Source organism: Melitaea cinxia, chromosome 10, assembly GCF_905220565.1.
Source record: "Melitaea cinxia chromosome 10, ilMelCinx1.1, whole genome shotgun sequence".
Classification (NCBI taxonomy): Eukaryota; Metazoa; Arthropoda; class Insecta; order Lepidoptera; family Nymphalidae; genus Melitaea; species Melitaea cinxia.
Genome location: NC_059403.1, coordinates 5634068 through 5657280, shown reverse-complemented (window position 1 = coordinate 5657280; position 23213 = coordinate 5634068). Strand labels below are relative to the sequence as shown.

The window sequence follows — 23213 nt, the reverse complement described above, 5'->3', positions numbered from 1 at the left end:
ATGAATGAGAGTGTCATGCGAGCGTACTATGAGGCAACAGGAGGGGGAATTAACCTCATTGCGCATCGTTCAACGATGCTGTCTCTATTTCAGGCACTTGAACCAACTGTCACCGTAACCGCACAACGACTATCAGATCAAGTACTGGTATTGTTGTGTCAATTGGCGAAAAGTTTCGACCAACACCTTAAGAAACTCTCGCTTGATGGTTGGATCAAGGGTCGGATTTAAAAGGCGGTGTTGCTTGAAACGGCCCGTATTGTGAGGAGATTCCTCAGCCTGGAACCTTAACTATCGGCGGCCTGGTCCTTAATCTGCCACCAGAGGACAACTATTTTTATATTTTTAAATATTTTTATTTTTCATTTTTATAAATATATTTAAAAATGTAACAATAAGAATTTATTTATTTATTTATTTGAACAAAAATCCACAGCTACATTTTATGCTTCTTAAACCAATACAGAGTATCCAAACAAAAGCCAATTTCGGATTTTACATTATTTAAATTACACAGTTAAGGTAGACAAAGTTGAGTTGAGGTTGTAAAACACAGTTAAAATAAAATGAGAAATATATAAAATGTAAAATATCCATGGTCAATAATGTGTAGATGTGTATGTGTAATTTTGTGAGTGTGTATGCCTGTGTATTTGTATGTAAGTGGGTGTGGGTATGGATAAGTGACTGTGTAGATTATTCATACGAATGATATGTAAATATAATATAATTTAATCTATATGTTAGATAAATGTCATAATATAATAATACCGTGTAAATAGACGGTACATATACCAAAATAACATTTTTTACCATTTTTGTCTGTCTGTTTCTCTGTTTGTCTGTCCGTTTGTTCCGGCTAATCTCTGAAACAGCTGGACCGATTTTGACGGGACTTTCACTGGCAGATAGCTAATGTAATAAGGAGTAACTTAGACTACTTTTATTTTAGAAATTTATTTATTTTATAACTCTACGAACTGACCGATAACTTTTTTGTTAAATTCCACGCGGACGAAGTCGCGGGCATAGCTAGTCGGTTATAAAAACACTGTGTAAAAAATAATTATGTGTCAAAATAATTATTGTTTGCAAATATAACTTGTTTTCTGTAGACACACATATTAATTCTTCTCACTTCATAGTTGAACACATGGAGTAATATGTGATAGAGTTATCAACTATGTTAAGGAATCGATCACTATGTACACAAAATATAAGTTTTTAAGCTCAGATTGACAACGCTTAAACTTTGGACACGAGCTTGTGTATATGAAGTTGATACGATGAAAACAGTAAGCTCATACTTCCTGTTTATGTATGTACTTTTACTTGTTGTGTCTCGTGGTTTTACCTGCCTAACTCGCAAACGTCTAGAAGTTTCGGTACAAATAAGCAGGCAATAAGTTGTCTAGGTTACAAAAGTGAAACATTTTTTATCCTTTGTCCGTAATAAGATATCTAGAAGCTATTATAATCTGACCAAGGTTGACTAAGTAGAAATATTGCTATCAAGAAAATATTATTTAAAAATGTTATTTTTATTATTTGTATATTTAGATTTTAAATGGTATTATTAAAGATAAATTGCTTACATTATATATTGATGGGCTAAATTTTAAGCTTCGCTTCATATTATCAAAATTCATTTATATTTTTATGTATATAAAGTATATACCTTTTTCTGTATATATTCTGTAATAATTGTACAAATATGTTATAGTAAACCATTGTACTGGCCCTTATTCAATACTACGTTTTATTCAACTCTACATTATTCATTTCCATTTAATAAATGATAACAAAAAAAAAAAAAAAACGTTACATAGTCAAGCAAAAATAAAATATATTGAAGCTCAAACAACATGTTTAAATTTCAAAGCCACAAACGATATAAAATCACAATGATTATTAATTAATTCTGCAGCTGCACCACGAGAGGCTGTAAGCGGAAGGAGCAAAACAAAATAAACAAGTTTGAAAAAGCAATTATGCAATATGCCACAATATCAGCGAGGGGAATATTCTATTATAATTAATATTGTTTGACATGAGCTTTAGTTGTTTAAATAAGTTCATAATAGTACGTACTCAGCAAGCTTGTAAATAACATTTTATGTATATATTACACCGGGGGGGGGGGGGTTAGGAGTAGGGTCGGCAACGCGCTTGTGATGCTTCTGGTGGCATGCTTCTGGTAACCATATATAAGCTACAATAGTTGTTGTTGTACGTGTTGTTGTCACAACCAACGCGCCAATGAGCCAGTCAAAAATATAAATGTACAGAAAAATCCAATACATTATGTAATTAAATTCTGATATTTTATAATATTGTAATTTATTACGTAGATAAATTTAATTAAGCTGGCACGCACCTCATATTCACGTACCACGCTAGTGTGTGTAAGTAAGCGTTCGATATAACGTGACACTGCATACGTATTAAGAAAAATCAATACATATCTCTTCGAAGCGATAGCTACTTCAATTACTAGTACGACGTACAGCGTTTTTTTTAATGAGAGTTCAAAGAGTTAACAACATTATAAACTTTTTAATGAACATAAAGATTTTTTTACTTTCTAGCTAGCTGGCTGATTATTTATTATACTTTATAACGTCAATTATAAGTAATAAATTAGAGGTGAAAGTATCGAAATCAACCAACACAAAGCAATCGGTCTTTGACTGTCCATGATGATTAGCAGTGACCAAAAGTTTTTTCATTTTCATTTCCATTTTTTCAAGTTATTTCTCTTCTTTTTTTTTACAATTGTATTTTCCCATACAAACTGTTCGTACCTGTCAAGAATGTATTTAGAAATTGTAAATTGTGTAAATTGTCGTGTATGTAAATTTTTTTGCAGAGAATGTTTTGGCGTTATTTTTATTTTGATTTTTGCTTATTTTAAGTTATTATACTTTGATAAATCAAATTCTGCGGTGGTACAAAATTTTCCGGGTCAATTTTCCAGATTGATAAAAATTTCAATCAATCATCATTACAGCCTATACAGTCCACTGCTGGACATAGGCCTCCATAAGTTTACGCTAAAAATAACGTGAACTCATGTGTTTTGCCCATAGTCACCACGCTGGGCAGGCGGGTTGGTGACCGCAGTACTGGCTTTGTCGCACCGAAGACGCTGCTGCCCGTCTTCGGCCTGTGTATTTCAAAGCCAGCAGTTGGATGGTTATCCCGCCATCGGTCGGCTTCTTAAGTTCCAAGATGGTTGTGGAACCTTGTTATCCCTTTGTCGCCTCTTACGACACCCACGGGAAGAGAGGGGGTGGCTAAATTCTTTAGTGCCGTAGTCACACAGCACAACACAGCACAGATAAAAATTTAATAACGAAAAATAATTTTAAATTTAAATGATTAGTTTTCGTTTCATTTATAAGGAAATATTGTCGTAAAATGTCTTCTATTAGACGAACTATTATTTTTCTATAAAAGACAACACTAATGAAAATAAAATTTATTTCCCAGAAATGGTATTCAGCAGACTTTTAATGAAAAATAAATATATATACTTAAGATGGATAAGGTTTCGCTACTTTCTTGAAAATTATTTCAATAATGTTAAACTTCTTTCGAGACACTTAAAACACACACAAAAAGGAGGATTAAGTTATTATTAATCTTATTTTACATTATCTTTTTATATATATCTTGATTATACTTTTTAAAGAAATGGAATAAATAATTATATTTTACATCTCAGGGCAGAACAGTTTCATACAGTTAAATTTCTGGACGCAGCCTATGTCCATATGAATGAATGAGCAATATATAGATATTTATTAAAAATTAATTTATATACAGAAATGATCAATTCACAGTAGCAGTTTAAGTATATGCATAGATTTTATATAATATTATTAAATAAATACCGGCAAAATAATGATTTACTGGGGTACCGTATAAAATAAAATTACGTCTGAGAAATATTTCCCTAGGGTCTATTAAAAAAAGGCTTTGCGAAGTCTTGTAAATATTGAACAAAATTACCTTTTTAACAGTCGACGTTAATGAAGATTCGTGTTCGTTTATTATTTAAATCTTTCTGAAATTATTAATAATATCTACTTAATTTAAATTTATATTAATTATTAATATATTAATTATTAATATTATAAGTAACATGAGGTTGTTTTTTTGTTAAGTTCATCCTAGTATTTTTTTAAATTCAAATTACAAAAACGATTGACTAAATGAGGATCAGACTATAAGGTAATTGTTAAAAACAATATAAATGTATTAATATACCAACTACTAGAGTATCAAACAAAGATACGGCTTACCGGATGTTATGTACGTGGTATAGCCTATGTAGGGCTACAATACTAGAAACATCGCAAGCACGCTACCAACTCTACCACCGATTCTCCCCAGGAAGTCTGGCCACCTTGCTCACCACAGGAACACAACATCAGTTGAGAGCAAAATTATTTGGCTGTAATGCTACTTCCCCAGTTGGAATGCTTCAAATTTTTAGTAGGCTATTTCCTGCTATGCCTAACAAAATATCGTGGAGGTTTCAAAAATACTTTTCAATCGTAACTTTACGAATCTAGTATATCAGATACGAAGCTTTCGAGCAATAATCACATGTTACACAGATGTTTGTCGTGATGTGCTATGTATTGTTTCGGGACTAATAGTTCTTGACAAATAACTATCAATATGAAATTCAAATTTAAAAAAACATTGGTGGTATTTTGTCACTCACTAGATTAAAAAAACATTAAGCACAGATTAAAATGGTATTTTCTTTCACAGATTCTAAAAGAGATCACTGCAACAAGACAGTGGAAATATATGAAGATGTATCGTCCCCTCCGGTGACAGCAGAAAACTTCGGTCGACCACTCACGTGTTCATATAGGTGAGTTTTATATTTACGAGTATTCAAAGGTGAAGAAACGTGAACGTTTATGATATATAAAGAATTTGATGGATACTTACGCATTTATAAGTAGATTGTTCATGGGATACATATATATACGTAACATTTTATCATCATCTTTTGCGCGGTCTGTTGACGGATTAAAATGAATAAAGTAGTAATAAGCGACCTTATCACTATTAGTCGTTAAGTTGCCTTTGCACTTTTTTTAAAGTTATCTTCCTTATGTTGTTTGAAATGTGTAATAATATTATAATTTTTGCGTTTAACAATTTTATTAATTTATAGTTACAAACTCATTTTTACTGTTTTTATTTTGCTGTTAATAGGTTTAGGGCATTTCGAGGGTCACCAAAGGATTGGATACTAAGAATACGTTTCAAGAAATTCAAAGTTGGTACGCTTATCAATGGAACAACCTGCCACAAAGGATACATGCAGGTAATAACGAAATTGATTACTTAGTAAAAGTCAGGGAAAACAAATTTCGAATAAGGTGTAACTACTTCAAAAACTATGATGATTGATGTGCGTGATTAGAAAAAAATATCTATTAATATTATTATGAATTTTTTCATGCGTAAATAAAAAATCACTTATTTTTTATTATGACTACTTGATACTGAAAGTTTGACAAAATAAAACAAAGACCAGCCGTGTAGTTTTAACTTTTTTTGTTGTTATCATTATTCGTTTTGATTGTTCGAAGCAAAAAGTAAAGACTAAAAGATCAAAATCATTTTCATTGCTACTTTTCTATTACTGTACAGTAATTACCTCATTATTTATATCAGCCGACTTAAGATAACTTAAGTCGGCTGATTTTGATTTATTCAAGCGAAATGCCAAATTTCTGAACATAAAATAATTAAATGTTGAACGAAGAAAGTTTTCTTTAATCTTTAAGGATAATCAATCTCCTTTGATTAAAAAAATATATTTTTTTATTACATATTTTTTTAGTTAAATCATCTTTATAACTAACGAAGACATACATTTTTAACAACCACTCAGGTGAAGTGGTTTATTTGCCGTGTAGGTACCCAAATACCGGCGGTTTGTGGGTTTGATTCCTGCTCGGGGCGGATATTTGTATTTGTTCAAATGTCTGTTTTCGGTTTGGATGTAAGTCCTTGTGGGTCGCTTTCGTGCCTCGAAGACCACGTTAAGCTGTCCGGTTATCGGTTATTATTAAATACATTTGATATCGATCGTTACTTATAGAAAATGAGATAGATGAGGCACAGGAGGAAATATCCTACTTAAAATCTAGAGAAGCCCGACTGGAGAAGGATCTTGACCTTACAGAAGATCATAGCTAAATAATACTTCTTTCAAGCAGTGTTGTGTTCCTGTGGTGAGTAAGGTGACCAGAGCTTCTTGAAGAAGGGGGGGGGGGCGCTTGCGATGCTTCTGGTATTACTAGCAATCTATACGGTACGGTAATCGCTAACCGTACGGTGAGCCGTACGCTTGTTTGCCGACTTAATTGTACAAAAAATGTAAGGAATATACATATATAGAATAATATCCGTCAACCCGCAGTGGTGGATAAAACTCTGATCCTTCTCCTGCATGAAGAGAGATGGCCAGCTGGGGGATGTTACAGGCTGATATGTGATCATCATCGTCGACATTTTTTAGATTATTGTTTTAAATAAAAATCATGTCAGTTTAGGGAAACAAAAATGAAACAGTATATTTACTTTACAAATTTTTCGAACAATTCTGTTTTCAGTCTCATTCAAATGTATCGTTAATGAGACTCTTACTTGCTTTTTGTTCTATTGACAAAGTTTAGAATTTTTTGTTGAGTATTTCTTAACATTATTTTTAAGAATAACAGTTATTATGTCTTATACAAACCTGTAAAAGAAGTATATTTTTAAGTATTATCAATTAAGTGAAACATCGAAGCACAGATTGTATGAGTTTACATTATAGTTTAAAAAGACTGGTGCTTGCTTGCGTGAATTATGTGCGTGTATCACCCTACGTCGTCGGTCATGAGACTGTATATCCCACGGATTTGTGGCGGTCGAGGTATGTTAAGCGCTAAGACCATGCATAACCGCGAGGTGTGAAACGAGATAGAGGAAATGGTGTATATATAGATGGTTTAGGTGTACAGTTTTATCTAAACACATACAATATATTTAGATAAATAAATAATGTAAAAATAAAAAAATAAAAATAAAGTATATGTACGTACATGGCATATATAAATAGAAAGTTGTAATAGACATACATAGACGTATATATAGTAAATGACTTATTGCGATAAGATTCAAAGTGAGGGCAGGAGATAATGTGTGACTAGAGAGAGGGATTTTACTATATTTTTTACATAAATAAATCAATAAACAAACGTCTTAGTTGCCCTCACTTTTATGTGTACCTATATCGGGGTCCGCAGAGTACACAAAATACCACAAACGTCCAAACTCCGACAATTATCTGTATGGCACATCATACAGTATATTACATGAGTTTCATTTGTTTGGACAAATCCTATTTTATTAGCGCATCAGAAAACTCTTCCTTCTTCATCAAAATAGGATCATGAAAAAAAAAAAGATTTTTTTTATAGATATACATAATATGAAATCTTTACATTACGGTTATTTTATATAAAAAAATCAAATCTTATATTTTGTACATAATAAATAAAAGGCCCTACCGTAAATAAACTTTCTTAGCTTTATATCTCAAAGGTGAAAACGAGAAAACATGTCAAGTATAAAATTATGCTAACTAAAACAGAAAGCCAAAGTCCATAAGACCCGAAAATCACCGAGCAGAGCGATGTAATTGAGTTGGTGAGCGCTTTACCAATTCAACTAATTAATTTCTGAACTTTTCGAACGAAAAGAACTCTGAACACTGAAACTCGAACAGAGGCAATACGGATGGATAATTATTGGATCATTTCCCTGTCATGATTTAGAAAATTCGAAAGTGAATAAACTTGGTTGACGACTGTGAAGGAGGGATTTTATACAAATTGAACTTATAATGTAGAGTATCATTTATCAGTTGACTTTTGTAGTTCTCAGTTATTTGAAATAGATGCAATCGCTTTGTTTTTCCAGTATGTTGTAATGAAGTGAAATTTTTATATAAAGCATCGCATTGCAAATTATCACCACAAGAAAGCTTTGAAATTTTACTTAACCATTTCATAGAACAGTTATAATAAAGGTCATGTTAAAACAGTTTCTTAACATATTTTATAAGTATTTGTATGCGGAATCTTTGTCCCGCTTTTAATCACCAATTTCAAAGAACAAATCTACATTTATGATAAACACTAAATTTTTTGTAGTTTTTTTTTATTTAATAACTATTTTAAAGATTTTTTGGTCCACTTATTATTTTTTTATTATAAAAGTAGTTTAAACATGCTCTATGATTTCAAGTATATAATTCCAATTTAGAAAACATAATATTTCATTTAAATAATTAATATCAGTTTGACCGACACTTAAGTTTATCAACATTATTCCACAAAAAAAAAGAGTTAATGTTTATATAAATGCTATTTTTCTATACTTCTTAAGTTAACTATGTCATTAACTTGTAACGTAAGAATATCGCTGAAATATATAGTTTTTCATATATCTACGCATATATCATTACTTGACTACGCAAGAACTCGAAGCTTACTACTAATACTAATCTGAATTCGCTGAGCAATATAATTAAAAAGTGGAAAATACGAAAAACTCAGAATTTATTCTAGAATTTTTAAAATTGGTTATAAAATTTCTTTTCACGTCAGCCTTTCGTAGTCTACTGTAAGTGGACATAGGCCTCCACAAGTTCACGCCATTTTTGGCGTAAACTCGTGTGTTTTGCCCATAGTCACCATGCTGGGCAGGCGGATTGGTGACCGCAGGGCTGGCTTTGTCGCACCGAAAACGCTGCTTTTGGCTGTGTAAACAGCTGTGGCACAGCCAAAAGCAGCGTTTTCCAAGCCAGCAGTTTTATGGTTATTCCGCCATCGGTCGGCTTTTTAAGTTCCAATGTAGTAGTGGAACTGTGTTATCCCTTAGTCGCCTCTTACGATACTCACGGGATGAGAGGGGGTGGCTATATTCTTTAATGCCGTAATCACACAGCATGTTAATAGTTCCTTTATTATAATAAAATTCATGCTGATGTGATGGCAACTCACGGCTACGCTCTACCTCCACGTGGTCATATGACCATTATTACAAATATTTCTTGTATTTATTGATGTTGTTTATTTGTAGATAGTGGATGGCAATGCAAAGACCGATGTCTCGAACAGGAAGGAACCAGGCCTTTTCTGCGGCGAGATAGAACAACCTCAGACTTTTATATCGGAAACAAATTTTGTGAAGATTGTGTTCCATGCTGATAATTTCACCGACCAAACGTACTTCAGCTTCGATTCCAGGTAATTAAGGCACTATAGCACTTGTTATGGTTTCGAATATATTATCAACTGATTCATAAAATTTAGATATAGTTTTGAATCTATGGACTAAATTTCAAAGTATTTAAGTAGGTATTTACCAATAAGTTATTCAAATTTAATCTTAAAAATAAATAAAATCGCCAAAAGTGTATGTAGTGTAGAAGTAACCAACATTGAATTTTAATCAACAGAATACATTAATTAATGGTCCTACATTTTATTAAAAACTGGCTTAGCTAAGTATCTTCCAATTCTAATTATCACATTTTGTACATGTATACCATCATAGTATATAACCACTTAAAGCTGTGTAACCTACCTATATCTATCTAATACCTTTTCTCGCTCCTAACAACGCCAGTCAAGAGAATTGGGAATTACATCATCAATCAAGATTAAGAGAATAATGGTCATATCAATTTAATTAAAATGTACTTATCTCTATTCTTACGACATAAATAACAAAATGTTTAATGATATTATGTACTCAAAGGTTTTTTTTTTTCACTTTCAAAGCTCTTGACGTCATAAAACTTAGCAAGCGACGGGAATTTTCCCGGTATAGCTTTTATTCCGGCGTTTGAGAATGGGGAGGGACAGCTTAACCCATTTTTTTTCAAACATGAACAATGGTTCCTTAAATTATTAAGATCAAATAAAAAATATAGCTTTACAAGTATACGATTTTTTTTTATAATTTTTTTATCTATAACACACTCGTTAAGCAGACTGACGCTAAGAGCACTGTCATAAATATGTAAACAAGGTTACACGTATTCTCTCCCTAACTACACCCTCGAGAGAAAATTTTTTCATTTAACTTTATTCAATATTGAAATAACTACACCTTCAGATTTATATAATAGCTAGGTTTTACGTGACTTTCGCTTTGTGCATTTAGACATCTTAGGCCAAAAATATTATTTGAATTCCTTTGAGCTGATTTATTGTATAAAACAAACTCCGATGTATATTGTACATTTCAAACATGAAGGTTTTAACTGTCATATATACATAAACATAGTTGTATAATGCATATCATGTAATACATATATGATAGAATAGATAAAATAGATATAAAGTTAGTTTACATAATTTCTGTTAACAGATCTTTGACGATCAAAGTATTGTGTGAAGGATATTGATCGTGGAGATAAGACTACATATTAAATGTTATTATGTTATGTATTTAAAATAGATGAGATAGAAGAAAAGATAGATAAAGATAAAGATAGAGACGAAAGTATATATTGGTATCTTTGTATACCTATATGCCATCTAGTATTATTTCATACTATTTAATTTACAGTACAGTACATTCAAAGTTCTTATATAATTTATTAAGTAGAAGTAGGTGATCAGATACTAAGAATTGTTCAATTTTAATAAATTTATCAATTTTAATGAATCTATTATTTACAGAGCAGAGCAACAGTTCGAAGTGTATCTAAGATACGGCCAGCATCCAGAGCTGTATCCGAACAGGCGGGGTGAGGTCGTCACCGGGTGAGTTACAAAACTTTATATAAATCACAGTGAACATAAAAAACTGACTTCAAGTTCTGTTTTTCCAAGAGTATTTTTTTTTTTTTAATTATTTACGAATGACACTTCAAAAATACTTTAACTGTAAAGAAAAAACAGTGGCATGCGCTTTTTAAATTAATTCCCAAGTTAAATGTCCTATAGACCGTACAGGTACATATCATGATGATGTAGACGTTTGTTTGTGTACTATATCCTGAGTTTCCGGAGACCCCACACAGGATTTTCATCCTATTATATATATAAATTAAATCAATTTAGTATTTTCACAGAGGATTTTATTTTACGTAACGTTCAAATAACGAAGTACGGAAAAGTAAATAATCGTTACTTCTTCTATTACATATACATTATACTAACGCTGGCTAGCTACGATGCAGCAAATTTAAACTGCCATGGACAAACTTACTAGGCAAAATTTCATTATTTACCTAAGCCGCATTATATATTAAGTCGCGGATTAATATCTTTGTGAGCTATAAAACTAAATCTGCGGACAATCACCATGCGCAAATCCGTGCGCAAATTCAATTCATTATTTTCCGATAATATTGTCTCTAATTCAAATGCATTCCAATATTCAATGTTAGATTAGATAATGTGTCTATACCACTATCGCTAAACAATTTGAACGAACCTTAGAACATTAAATATGACAGATGTTCCATAATCTAAATGTTGTTAATTTTCTTTTTCGTTAAAATGATATAAGCATAATTAATATAAACATCTGGACCTGTGGACCGAAATTGTGAAAACCTGGTTAGAAAATTACCAGTTTAAAAGTAGTGATCATAATCATGTGCTAATGATAAAATCGAGACCGATTTGCTCAAGAGAAACAAATATTTGTACGTTGTTTTCTGTAATAAATGAATTTAATTTTGTTTGGTATCGAAATTTTATTTGATATTCTACTGACAAGTTCTAGAATGGTTTAAAAGTATTTTATTCAAATTGATCTAATTTTTTTGAATACAAATTATATATTATTCCATTGGTAAATCCGCAGTAACTAATAAATGCTTATAACACTTCTATGTTTTGTTCAGTATTAGTTCAGTGTTAATTGGAACCTATTTGTTCCAAAACGTTCAATGATTAGATACGCTTTGATATTCCTCTCCAATTTGGCAATTTCAATAGATGGAAAGTGGATGTATTTCTATGTATTTTTAAGTTTTCTGTTTTGATTTTCTTTATGTTATATGTTTTCATTTTATATTTAATAGGTTTGGTATATATTTTTATGATTACAAACGTACATTAGTTAAACTCTTTTCTTCCTTTCGTTGTATATCAACATCTCAAATTAAAACCTTCTTTTAAAAATGTTAAGACCATTTTTGACTAAATGTCTCATTTAAATTCTAAATTGAAAGGTTTTGGCATGTTGAAATTTTTTCTACATTTTTTAAAACTGTTTACTAAATTATCTTTGACACTTTAACATTCAAAAGATATTTCAAAAAACGAATCATATCCGAGCTGTGACAGACATCTAACTCAGTAATCATCTTATAAATCAACCTTCAATTACATGGACCCTATAACGTCGCCAGAATCATTTTCTGGTCTCCAAATGACTACCTCTTTGGTCGCTACGTGACCGAAATTGTGAATAAATCGCGCAGAATGGTCTCCGCTAGTTCAGCCTATTATTGCACCCTCTGATTTATGCCTTGTAATCAACTGCTTGAGTGCGGTACCGTTGCTGAATGCGGGATCCGTATGCTCGACTACGTTCGTCAGGAAAAGTTATCTAATTTGCATTAGCTGACGGTTTTCTTTCTATAAATTACGGTTTTTATTTTATAAATCAGAATTTTAAATTAAATTTATTTGAATATTCTAATAGTAATATCTCAATTCATTATTCATTAAACATTATATATAGGAAACTAAATGTATGACATAGCATACGAGTATATTAATTTATATTTGCCTCTGCATACTTAAAATTAATTTTCTGTTTGAAATAGTTAATTTTATTTTATTATTTGACCTTCACTGTTTTACACTTACCACTGTATTTTTGTTTTTCTCATTCATATATTTTATTATAATATACTCCTTTTTAATATGTAAAATGTCAAACATCATTAAAACCACAAGTTGCTTTACTCAGTGCTTTATCTAGTATATGTTAATTACTATGAAGATTAAAATATTTAAAATCGTTTTATAACCACTCTGCTTTGCTGTATCTATATACTCGTATAACTTACTACCACCAAAGGTTTGGTCACTATCTATAATAATAATAGTAAATTAATCTTCTACTCTACACTACTAAATGTTTTTGTTTTCTGTGTAATGAGGTAGTACAGTCGGAAATACCTTGATCAAAATTTGGAACCTTACACATCACATTACAGATCACAGCTAAATAACACTACTCCCAAGTAGAGATGTATTCCTGTGGTGGGTTAGGTAGCCAGAACTACTGGGGAGGGTCGAAGTCGGATCGGCAATCCGCCTGTAATACTCCAGCAGTTGTTGCGTAGCTATGGAATAATATGCTTACCATCATATAGACTGTTGAGTGTGAAGGGTTTATTGAAGTGGTTATTATTAGGGGTAACTCAAAAAATATTGGTCAGACCTCGTTCTAAATCAATGAAATCACAGACCACACGTTAAACACCAGTTTTCGATTTTAAGAATCATCAAAATCGGTACATTGTACAAGAAGTTATGAGGTAAAATATAGTCCAATTGAGAACTTTTTTGATCTCAGTTTAAAATCCCTAGTCGGAAACTCAATAGACCAATGTAACAGCTGATTTTTATTTTCGCTTTATATCTGTTTATAATGTCATCTATTTTTGTTATATTTTATTTCGACGGCTGGTATTGACGTGTGAGAGAATGTATCGGGGTTATGGTAAAATATCGTCAACCGTCAGCCCTTGCCGATTCGAGCCAATCATATTGAAGCGGTGATTTATGTAGTCACTTTAATTTTCATTTTGCTACATTTCATACAATTTGTTTTTGAAAATTAAATATTCGTTTTCAATATTTACTATTCCTATGTGTATTGATTGATTGATATTGACATTGAAGTCGTTTTATTTAGTTATATTGAAATATTTCAGGGACTATTTAATATAAATATTGGATATTTATTGATTTAAAAGAGATTCTCATTTCGGTTTTGTTTTACTAGCCGATTGATCCACAAACGTTTTGTAGAATATTTTTCTTTTAACTTTATTCAAAAATTATTAAATTCTATTTTTTTTTTTATATATAGAAAACATAGTTTTATTTTATTTATAAATTTTGAATTTTAACTATAAGTCAAATTTAATTGCTGCATATGAGCCAAACGATCAAACTGAAACAGAAATTAATTCGCCAAACAGAATTTATTTTAACAATAGTTGTAGAGTTGTTGCGAGAGTCGAACAGCGAAGTTTGATTCATTATGAGGCAACTATTCATCACAACTTTTTATAGGTCATATTGTGAGAGAGTTTTTCGAGACTGCAGATTGCAGACTTGCTACGTGCAGTCGGCTGCTTACCCAGGCGTGTACCCGAGAAATCTCCATTGCAGGTACGGTGGTAAAGTTACTTAAATTAAACGTATGTTTTCGCTACCAAACGTGCCATTAAATTCTATTTATGGATTCTTGGATATTTGCAAACCGTTTACATTTATGCTTATAAGCATTTCTTTGAATTAAACTTTTTTTGCTCTCGAGCCAGAACTTTAACATAATTATACAAATGACTTACCACAATAATCGATATCACAAATAATAATACTTGTCACGTGATGTTAAAGTTTTTTAATTAATAATAACAACGTGATAAATATTAGTAACGATATTCTAACAATATCTGTTAATATTGGCAATAATTATTAAAATAATATAATTTTTAAATAATAATGATAATATCAAGCACAAAATTGAATATTAAATCTGGGTTATATTATCTGGGTTTATTTATTTACACATACTTTTAATATGTAGATCTCTTTATCATTAACCTTAACATGACGTCTCGTTTGTCTAGATATCACTTAAATACTCGACTTCCCTACATTAAGCTCTACATAGAGAATGAGGAGTTCAACATAGATGGACAACGCTGTGAGAATATTATGACGTGCCCCATGAGACCGATCACGTCAGGTGAGGACTATTTATTATTATAATTTGTAATATATGTTATTTAATATGATATAAATAATACAGAACACAAAATCTGGGGGCACGGTAGTGCCCCCGCCAAGACGAAACAAAAAAAGAAAAAAAAAAAAAAAAAAACGAAAAGCACTACCTATCTTTTCTCGAAGCGCTTCGTCGTTTTTTTGAACCCTCATAACTTGGGTTTGGATTATACCAGATAAACAAAATTCTGGGGATATGATGTCAATAGCGGATTTATTAAACATATAAAGTTTTAATTGCATAGCTCTTATACTTTAGATTTTATTGATACCTAAAAAACCCCGATTTCGTCACTCACTGATGATCATCAAAATTCATAGAGTACTTCCTGAAGTCCCAGAAAGCTGAAATTTGGTATGTAAGCTAGTATTAGTACACAAACAACAAAAAAATTCTAAAACTTGGAACTTTTACCCCCCAACCCCTTAAACTAGGAGATGGAAGTTTGTATGAGACTTCCGCAAATTTTTATGCTAGAGGTCTGAAAATTGATATAGGGACTCCTTGTTATTAATAATAATAATAAAATATATAAAAAATAAAAATCGTTATTAGTTTATGTCGAAAATTTACATTTTATAATTTTGCTATTTAAGTTTTGGCGGAGGTCACCGTTTGCATATCAGTTCAACATAAAATCAAAAACAGCGTGCTTAAACCGAATATTGTGAAGATTGGATGATATTTATGGTATAAAATGTGTCGGAGCTAAAATGCAGCTATAATATTGTCATAAGCAACTTACAAAAAGAAGTGAAATCCCACCAAAAACATTTTCATGTAAAATGTTGCCAAGACGAGATCATATGGCTCGCACTGTCAAAAAGTTATCAGATCTCATGTAGAACCAAGCTTCTAACTCTACACGCCCTAACTCTGCAAACCCTAACTTTACAAACTCTACACCTTAGTCAAAATATGTGGCTTGGCCGTTTCGTTACTACCGGCTGCCGATGTTGTAGATGACGACTTTCCTGTCTCATTTATATATATGTATATTTTCTTTTTATTTTTTGTTATATGTATATCAATTATTCTTCTTCTTTTTATTTTTTCTTTAATAGTTATTGTATAACAGAAACGTAATAAACAGTGAATAAATTTTTCACCTTACGCCCACGTGACGGTAGCGAAACGGCCAAGCCACATATTTTGACTAAGGTGTAGAGTTTGTAAAGTTAGGGTTTGCAGAGTTAGGGCGTGTAGAGTTAGAAGCTTGGTTCTACATGAGATCTGATAACTTTTTGACAGTGCGAGCCATATGATCTCGTCTTGGCAACATTTTACATGAAAATGTTTTTGGTGGGATAGATTATTCTAATTATCATCCGACAATTGCGTTTTAGTACCGTCATATCCCCAGATTATGAATTTTATATTGTATGAACTTTTTTTATTGATAAGCTTTGTTATTTATAGTATAATTAAAGTAGGTTGTATGAATTTCTAGAACATTGTCAAATCTGTTAGGAAGTTAGAGAATTAGTCTTTTCTCATCAATAATCATAAATGCTTAATCTTACTTGAGCATGCCTGGTTTAGACTAAAAATGAGATCTAGATTAAAGTTAACTTGCTTGATATAAGCCGATTTTTTTAGTTCCATTGTTTCATAACTTGTTGAAAAGAAGTTTGTCAAATACTAACATATGAACAATGAATTAATAAGTTGTAAATAGTAATACAGTCGATAGCATCGATTGTTAAGTTTTGTAGTTTTCTAGAAAATTTATAGCTATAAAATTTAGAAACTTCCATAAACCAATCAATAAAAAATTGTCTATATTAAATAAAACAATAATAAATGTTACAAATCTCAAAAACCTAAAAATAAGAACAGATTATTTGATTCATTAATAACATATTATATAAAGAAGTGTTAATGACAATATCATTCCTCTTTTATACATTTTTTTATTTTTTTATATGTACCTACTCATATATAATGATAATTGTTTTAAATATTTGTAATACACTTTATATCCAACACGATTTAAGAATTAATTTAACCTTAAGCGATAAAATAATTCACTTAAACTCCATCAAAACGTTGAATAAAAATCACTAGTATTTTCATAAAACTTTTACTAACTTTATTTCAAGTTGGATAACAATGGCCTTAAAAATTAAGAACCTAATAGAAGATAAAGTGTTAACATATAAAATGAATGTTGAGCAAATGAATGTTGAGCTCTCACAACGAAAATTTCAACCACAAACACATTCAAATTCATAAAATAATATGGAAGTTTCCACGCGTGTACTCCTTAACCTGTTTGCGTGAAATTAAAACCGAAGCATCTCCCCTAATGTTGAAATTAAATCTTCCAGAATGATGTTGAATTAAACATTCATTTTAAAGTAAATAACTACACTTGTTAAACTTTTCACTTACTATTGTTTTATATTTTTTATCTATAAATTTTGACATTAAATATTAGTATGGATTTACACTGAATATAAAAACATTTTTTTAATACATGCGTATTTTTATCAAAATAGAAAAAAAATATCCAAAATAAAAAAATAAAAAAACATTATTGAAGAAGATCAATTGAGTTATATAGAATCGTATATTTCAAAAGTCTTTGAAACAAAGTAAGCATTTCGGTATGTGTACCTAATTGTACATTCTTTGCATCCTTTTACATTGTAACGAAGCTACCGAAACTTTTGACAGTTGCTAAGAATGTAATATTGGTTGAAAGTTTTGGAAAACCGTCCTGATTTAATATCCATTATTAGATGTCCGTTATTTACGATCGCAATAAATTACGGACTCACCTTACTCAGAATAACGATGGAAAAATTATTACATGCTTGATTTTACTTAAGAAAGATATTTGAGAACAATGCTTCTGTTTAGTATTTATATACTTTATTATACGTATATAATATTTTGATGTTATGATATAATTTAAAGCACCTCATTTGCATAGTTTTTTACATAAGTGGAAAATCATTAAAATTAAAGAGATTCGGCATAAAGTTTTTTTACTTCTTTTAGGTTCAGAAAATTGTCCATACGATTACATCAGGATTTACGATGGTAAAGATGAATCAGCGTCCGTGATAGGAACTTTCTGCGGCATGGGAAAGTTTCCCTACTCCATTATTGGCACATCCCAGGACCTATTCGTTGAGTTTGTCAGCTCACCTGCAGGTACAAACTTAATGAAACTATATACATTAACTAGCGATTCCTTAATTGTTTCTTATTGATATGATTCATTAATTAATTATAAATATAATCTAAAAAGTTGCAGTTTAACACACAAAAGTGATGAAAACTTGCTTTAAATATGTAAAAAGTGTAAAGTATATTCTACATAATTTTTTTTTCAATCAGGACCATTATTAAATACGGGATTTCATTTCAACGTTGGCAATTGGCCTGGTCATGTGGAAGCTCCAGGCTCTAAAATAGGGAATTGTGACTGGCTTTTAACCGCAGAGTCACTAAAGAAGTCAGGTGACACGGAAGGCATATTCTTGTCTGTTGCTCACTGGTACCCACCACACACATCTTGCACTTATCTGATGCAAGGATTCCCTGGACAAATCGTAAGATTATACTTCCCAAGGTGAGTCGAAATAGATTTTGGTTTCATTTTAAAATGATTTTAATCGAACTAAATATTTATTTCATCACAGTAGGTATGCGTGTAGAAGATCTCTTGCCATTATCAACATATATTTTAAAAGAAAAAAAAAAACAACATGCAGATATTTGTTTTATAGTTTGAACACCAATTGTACCATCACTTTTAATACCAATTTTTAATGTCATATCTTGATTTTGTCGCAGTTTCCGGATCAATCGAATCGAATCACCCATATTGCCGTTTACTGGTGACTGTGGAGAGTCATTAACATTATATGACGCACCAAGACCTGATGATGCGAAGATAATAAAGACTTTTTGTGACACCTTCAGCAGACCAATGGAGAAACACGATTTTGTATCTACTGGAAACGCTATGTTTGTTAGATTTGAAAGCAAAACTGGCAGTTACAGTGGGTAAGATAATGACGCACATTTTAAAAGAAAAAGGGGTCAGCAAAAGTATTTATGCACAAACGATATTAATATATTAGTATTATAATCTTCCATACATCAAAAATTTGAAATAATTTAAAATGAAGTCGTCGTATAAATTTACATTACATTGCAATGTGCATTATATTACATCCAAACGCCTATATGTTGAATCACAAATAAACAAACATATATACAGAGAATCATAAATGTTAATGAGGTCCTAACATTAAATATTTATTGTTGCTTCCCTAATAGTTTCCATTAAGGAGCTGCCACATTCACATGTTTCTCGTTGCGTGTTATTTATAATATTCGGAATATAACAAAGAAAGAGCTTAGAAGCCGTTAAGGCATAAAGCTAACAAAAGTAAATGCAATAATAGAATTCGTTTACACTACTAGGGTTGTAACATTATTAGTGGAGAATTTCTCATTGATTGGTAAAGCGAATGAAAAAGGTGCGAATCAATAATGGTATAATATAATTCGTAAATGCCGGTATTGCTAGTGAATTAGGTCAGGTACATTTGGACCGAGACATAAAGATTTATATCTATATACTTCAGCTAATGGAACATTTAAGCTCTATTTGTTTGTTAACTTAAGTAAAATTATATTTAATTATATTTTATTGCATTTGATTGCATAATAAAACAATATTATTACTGAGGTATGCGTTAAAGTTAGTAAGAAAGAAATACATAGAATAATGAACAACAAACTTTAGTATTGAGTGATTTTTCCAGCTCCTCCCTTTACTATTGGGCTCACTACGACTTCTTCAACAACACGAGGTTCGGAGAGCCAGTACCCGGAAAAGCTTGTGATGAAGTGATAGCCTCTTGGAAGCAGAGAGCTGGCAGACTCAGATCTCCTCTCAACACCCTGGTCTACAAACAGGCTCCCCCTGGTGAAGATGTTCATTGTCTGTATAGATTTGTCACGGATAAGAGAATTTACGCAAGAGTTATATTGACTATACTGAGCGTCAATTTTAAGGTATTTTAGTGTTTTAATGTAATTTTTATAAACACTTTTTTGGGTTGATCGCCAGAAATTATTTTGTAAACATAAAATCATTTAAATTCATTATAATATCTTTATATAATTTTATAACAACACCTTAGATAAATCTCGACGATGCTTTGGCGAAACGGTCACAGCACTGGTTTGGGGCTGTTGCGCTGGCGGTTGCGGGTTCGATACCTGTACATGACAAACATTTGTACTGGCCTTACAGATGTTTGCATGGTCGCACTCCTTGTGGGTCTCCGCACCGCGCTTCGGATAGCACGTTAAGCCGTCGGTCCCAGTTGTTATAATGTACACCTGATATTGATCATTACTCATATGAGAGAATACATCCGCCAACCCACATTGGAGTAGCGTGGTGGATTAACCGCTGACCCTTCTATTACATCGAGAAAGAGGCCTATGCCCAGCAGTGGGATATTACAGGCTGAAGCGAGTGATTGAGACCTTAGATAACGATTTTCATTGTGTACTCTGTTATTGTTAAAAATATGAGCGTTTTAAGACACTACAGGGAACTAATATGCAAATCGAAATAAAAAGTTATAGGTACATTTCGTCTGACGTACTTTAAACGTTAAATTCGAAACGCAATGTACTGTTAAATTGCCCATAAACTCTACTTCCATTAAAATAGTAGGCTTTTATAACCTTAACTTTGTGGGTTCACGAATTATAAATGGTTACTTTAACGCAATTACAAAGACACATACGGAAGTTTATGAAACTTTGCTAAGCTTTAAAGTAAATTTCATTATAATTTAACATCTTTTTAACCGACTTCCAAAAAAGGAGGAGGTTCTCAATTCGACTGTATTTTTTTTTTTTTTTTTTATAAGAATGTTTCCATAGTCGTTTCCTTGCACTACTAGTTTTTCTTTTTCAGGAACATCCATATACACCTGTATCCTGTCAAAATTGCTACGAAGACAGGGCTGATAAACTGATCATTTGGGAACCATTTCCTGGTGGCAAAACTATAAATACGTCTATTGGTGTTACTACTACTCCCTTACCATTACATCTTGCAGTACAACGATCCCTTGGATCCTGCCTCTGTGCCAAACATTCCAATTCTGTCTCTCGAGCAAGGCCATACAGAGTTGTATCTTCAGGCGAAACATTGAATTTACAACTCATAGTTGATAATGCTCACGCTGCAGCTTCCTATTTCAAAAACCCATCGCCACTATTTGAAGCTCGATATGAATTTGTTCACGGACCTCTTTGTGGTCCACCAGTACTGGCTGCTGCCTTAGAGGGTGAAATTGTTTACCCACACTTAGAAGCTCTGGGTTACACAGAACCTCCTAAAAGAATACAGTGTATTTGGGATTTAGAAATAGAAGAGAAAAGAGATATCTGGCTACATTTTGATAGCATTAAATTTGCTTCGCGTCATTGTGACGATGGTAACATTCAGATTTATCTGCCTGGACGTATTGAACCTTATTTGTCAGTTTGTGGTGAAAACGTATCTTTTGCTCGTGAATTGCCACCGCTGTCAGCAGTAGAACTTGGCTTTGAATCTTTAGATGACCCTCTTGTACTGGATAAAGATAAGACCAGATCTATAAGAATAGTATTTATTGGTAGCGCGTCACCTGCTCGAGCTTCGTTCAAAATCGCTTGGACAGGCTTATTCCACTTACCTAAAAACTCGGATGGAACCTTAATGACATCAAGGTTAACTGAAGGTGGGTCTACTATCACTGATTCTGGACATGGATGTGATTTCATATGTCCGGGTGAAGAGGCACTTTGTATACCAGCGAGGCTCATATGTAATGGTGTTATTAACTGTCCTAATGTAACATCTGGAGAAAAAAAATTCTGGACAGCTGAAGAAAAACGAGCTAGAGAAGCATATTCTGAACATAATCTACGGCGACTTGGTTATTTAGATGCAGTAAGTGGAATTCCTCTAGGACAAATTCACGACGAAGCACCTGAACTATGTGCAGGTGCGCGGAGTGTAGGAAGTGGCGATTGGTTAGCGCCAGGATTAGGAGCGGGACTGGCAATTGCTATCGGAATATGTGCACTAGCAGCAGCGTGGCGCTTATGTTGCCGCAAACGATCCCCAGATGAGGAATCATTGGATTACTGACACGCGGCCCGCGGTGCCCCACATGCGCCGCCTACTCTTCATTCGAGGTCTTCATCTAGGGATTTACACTTAGACTGGAGTCTACATTGACAGACGCTTTATTGAGCGCCACAGCTCTCAATTATTAATTTTAAAAGAACTGATGATAGTACGAAAATCTCAGAATGTTACAACATTTTCTAAACACTCATTCTAGTGAATTTGAAGATGATTTCCTCAGAAAAAAAACCTATATCGCTCAATAATACTTTGTTATTAATAATAGGTACTGTTACTTTATTAAGAATTTGCGAACTTTTAATTTGGAAAAATCCTAATAGAATCGAATGTTATGTTAATGTTTCATTATAAGATTAATACTAATAAATCAAGATCAAAAATCTTCTTCTGGTAATATACATCTATTATTTGCGAGGGCACAGTACAAGATGCTCCTGTTGAATTGTTCCCTGTATACATTATGAGTGTATATATTCTGATATCGTTATCCCGATATTTAAAGAACGCTTCAAAAGAATGATCATAGGTTAGTACATGGTGATAATAGTCGTAGTTTCTAAGTATTTATCGACAGGATTTGAGAAGGTAGATGTAATGTTTTCCCTCATTATTATCTTTCATTCTATATACTTCTAAACGTTAACTTCGATCGTTATTAATTTGCAGAGACAAACAACTCAACTTTACCGTATTTGATTGTAAATATTCTTAATAATAATAACAAACACAGAAAAGTTATCACACAAATAATATTAGTATTAATTTCAGTCAAGAAACATTTCAAATGTCGTACGAATGTAGAAAAAATAATATCTAATAGACTTTTGAAAGTAAGAACTTTATGACACCTCAATGCAATAACCAGAGTTGCAGTTATGAGGTTCTGGTTTCGCAAAGTTGCACAATAAAAAACAGATGAACTCGTTCACTTCAGAGTAAGCTG

The 23213-nt window shown here is 32.0% G+C and overlaps 1 protein-coding gene across 1 annotated transcript; it reads left to right on the top strand.

The window, feature by feature from the left end:
* Positions 1–22483, top strand: LOC123657202. The gene is made up of 12 exons (XM_045592781.1): positions 1–220; positions 4786–4891; positions 5242–5353; positions 9169–9335; positions 10779–10862; positions 14367–14465; positions 14930–15048; positions 18094–18249; positions 18436–18670; positions 18895–19107; positions 19875–20127; positions 21047–22483. Exons 1-12 carry the CDS (start codon positions 1–3, stop codon positions 22268–22270), a joined length of 2988 nt encoding a protein of 995 aa, XP_045448737.1. The 3' UTR covers positions 22271–22483.
* The last annotated feature ends 730 nt before the right edge of the window (positions 22484–23213 follow it).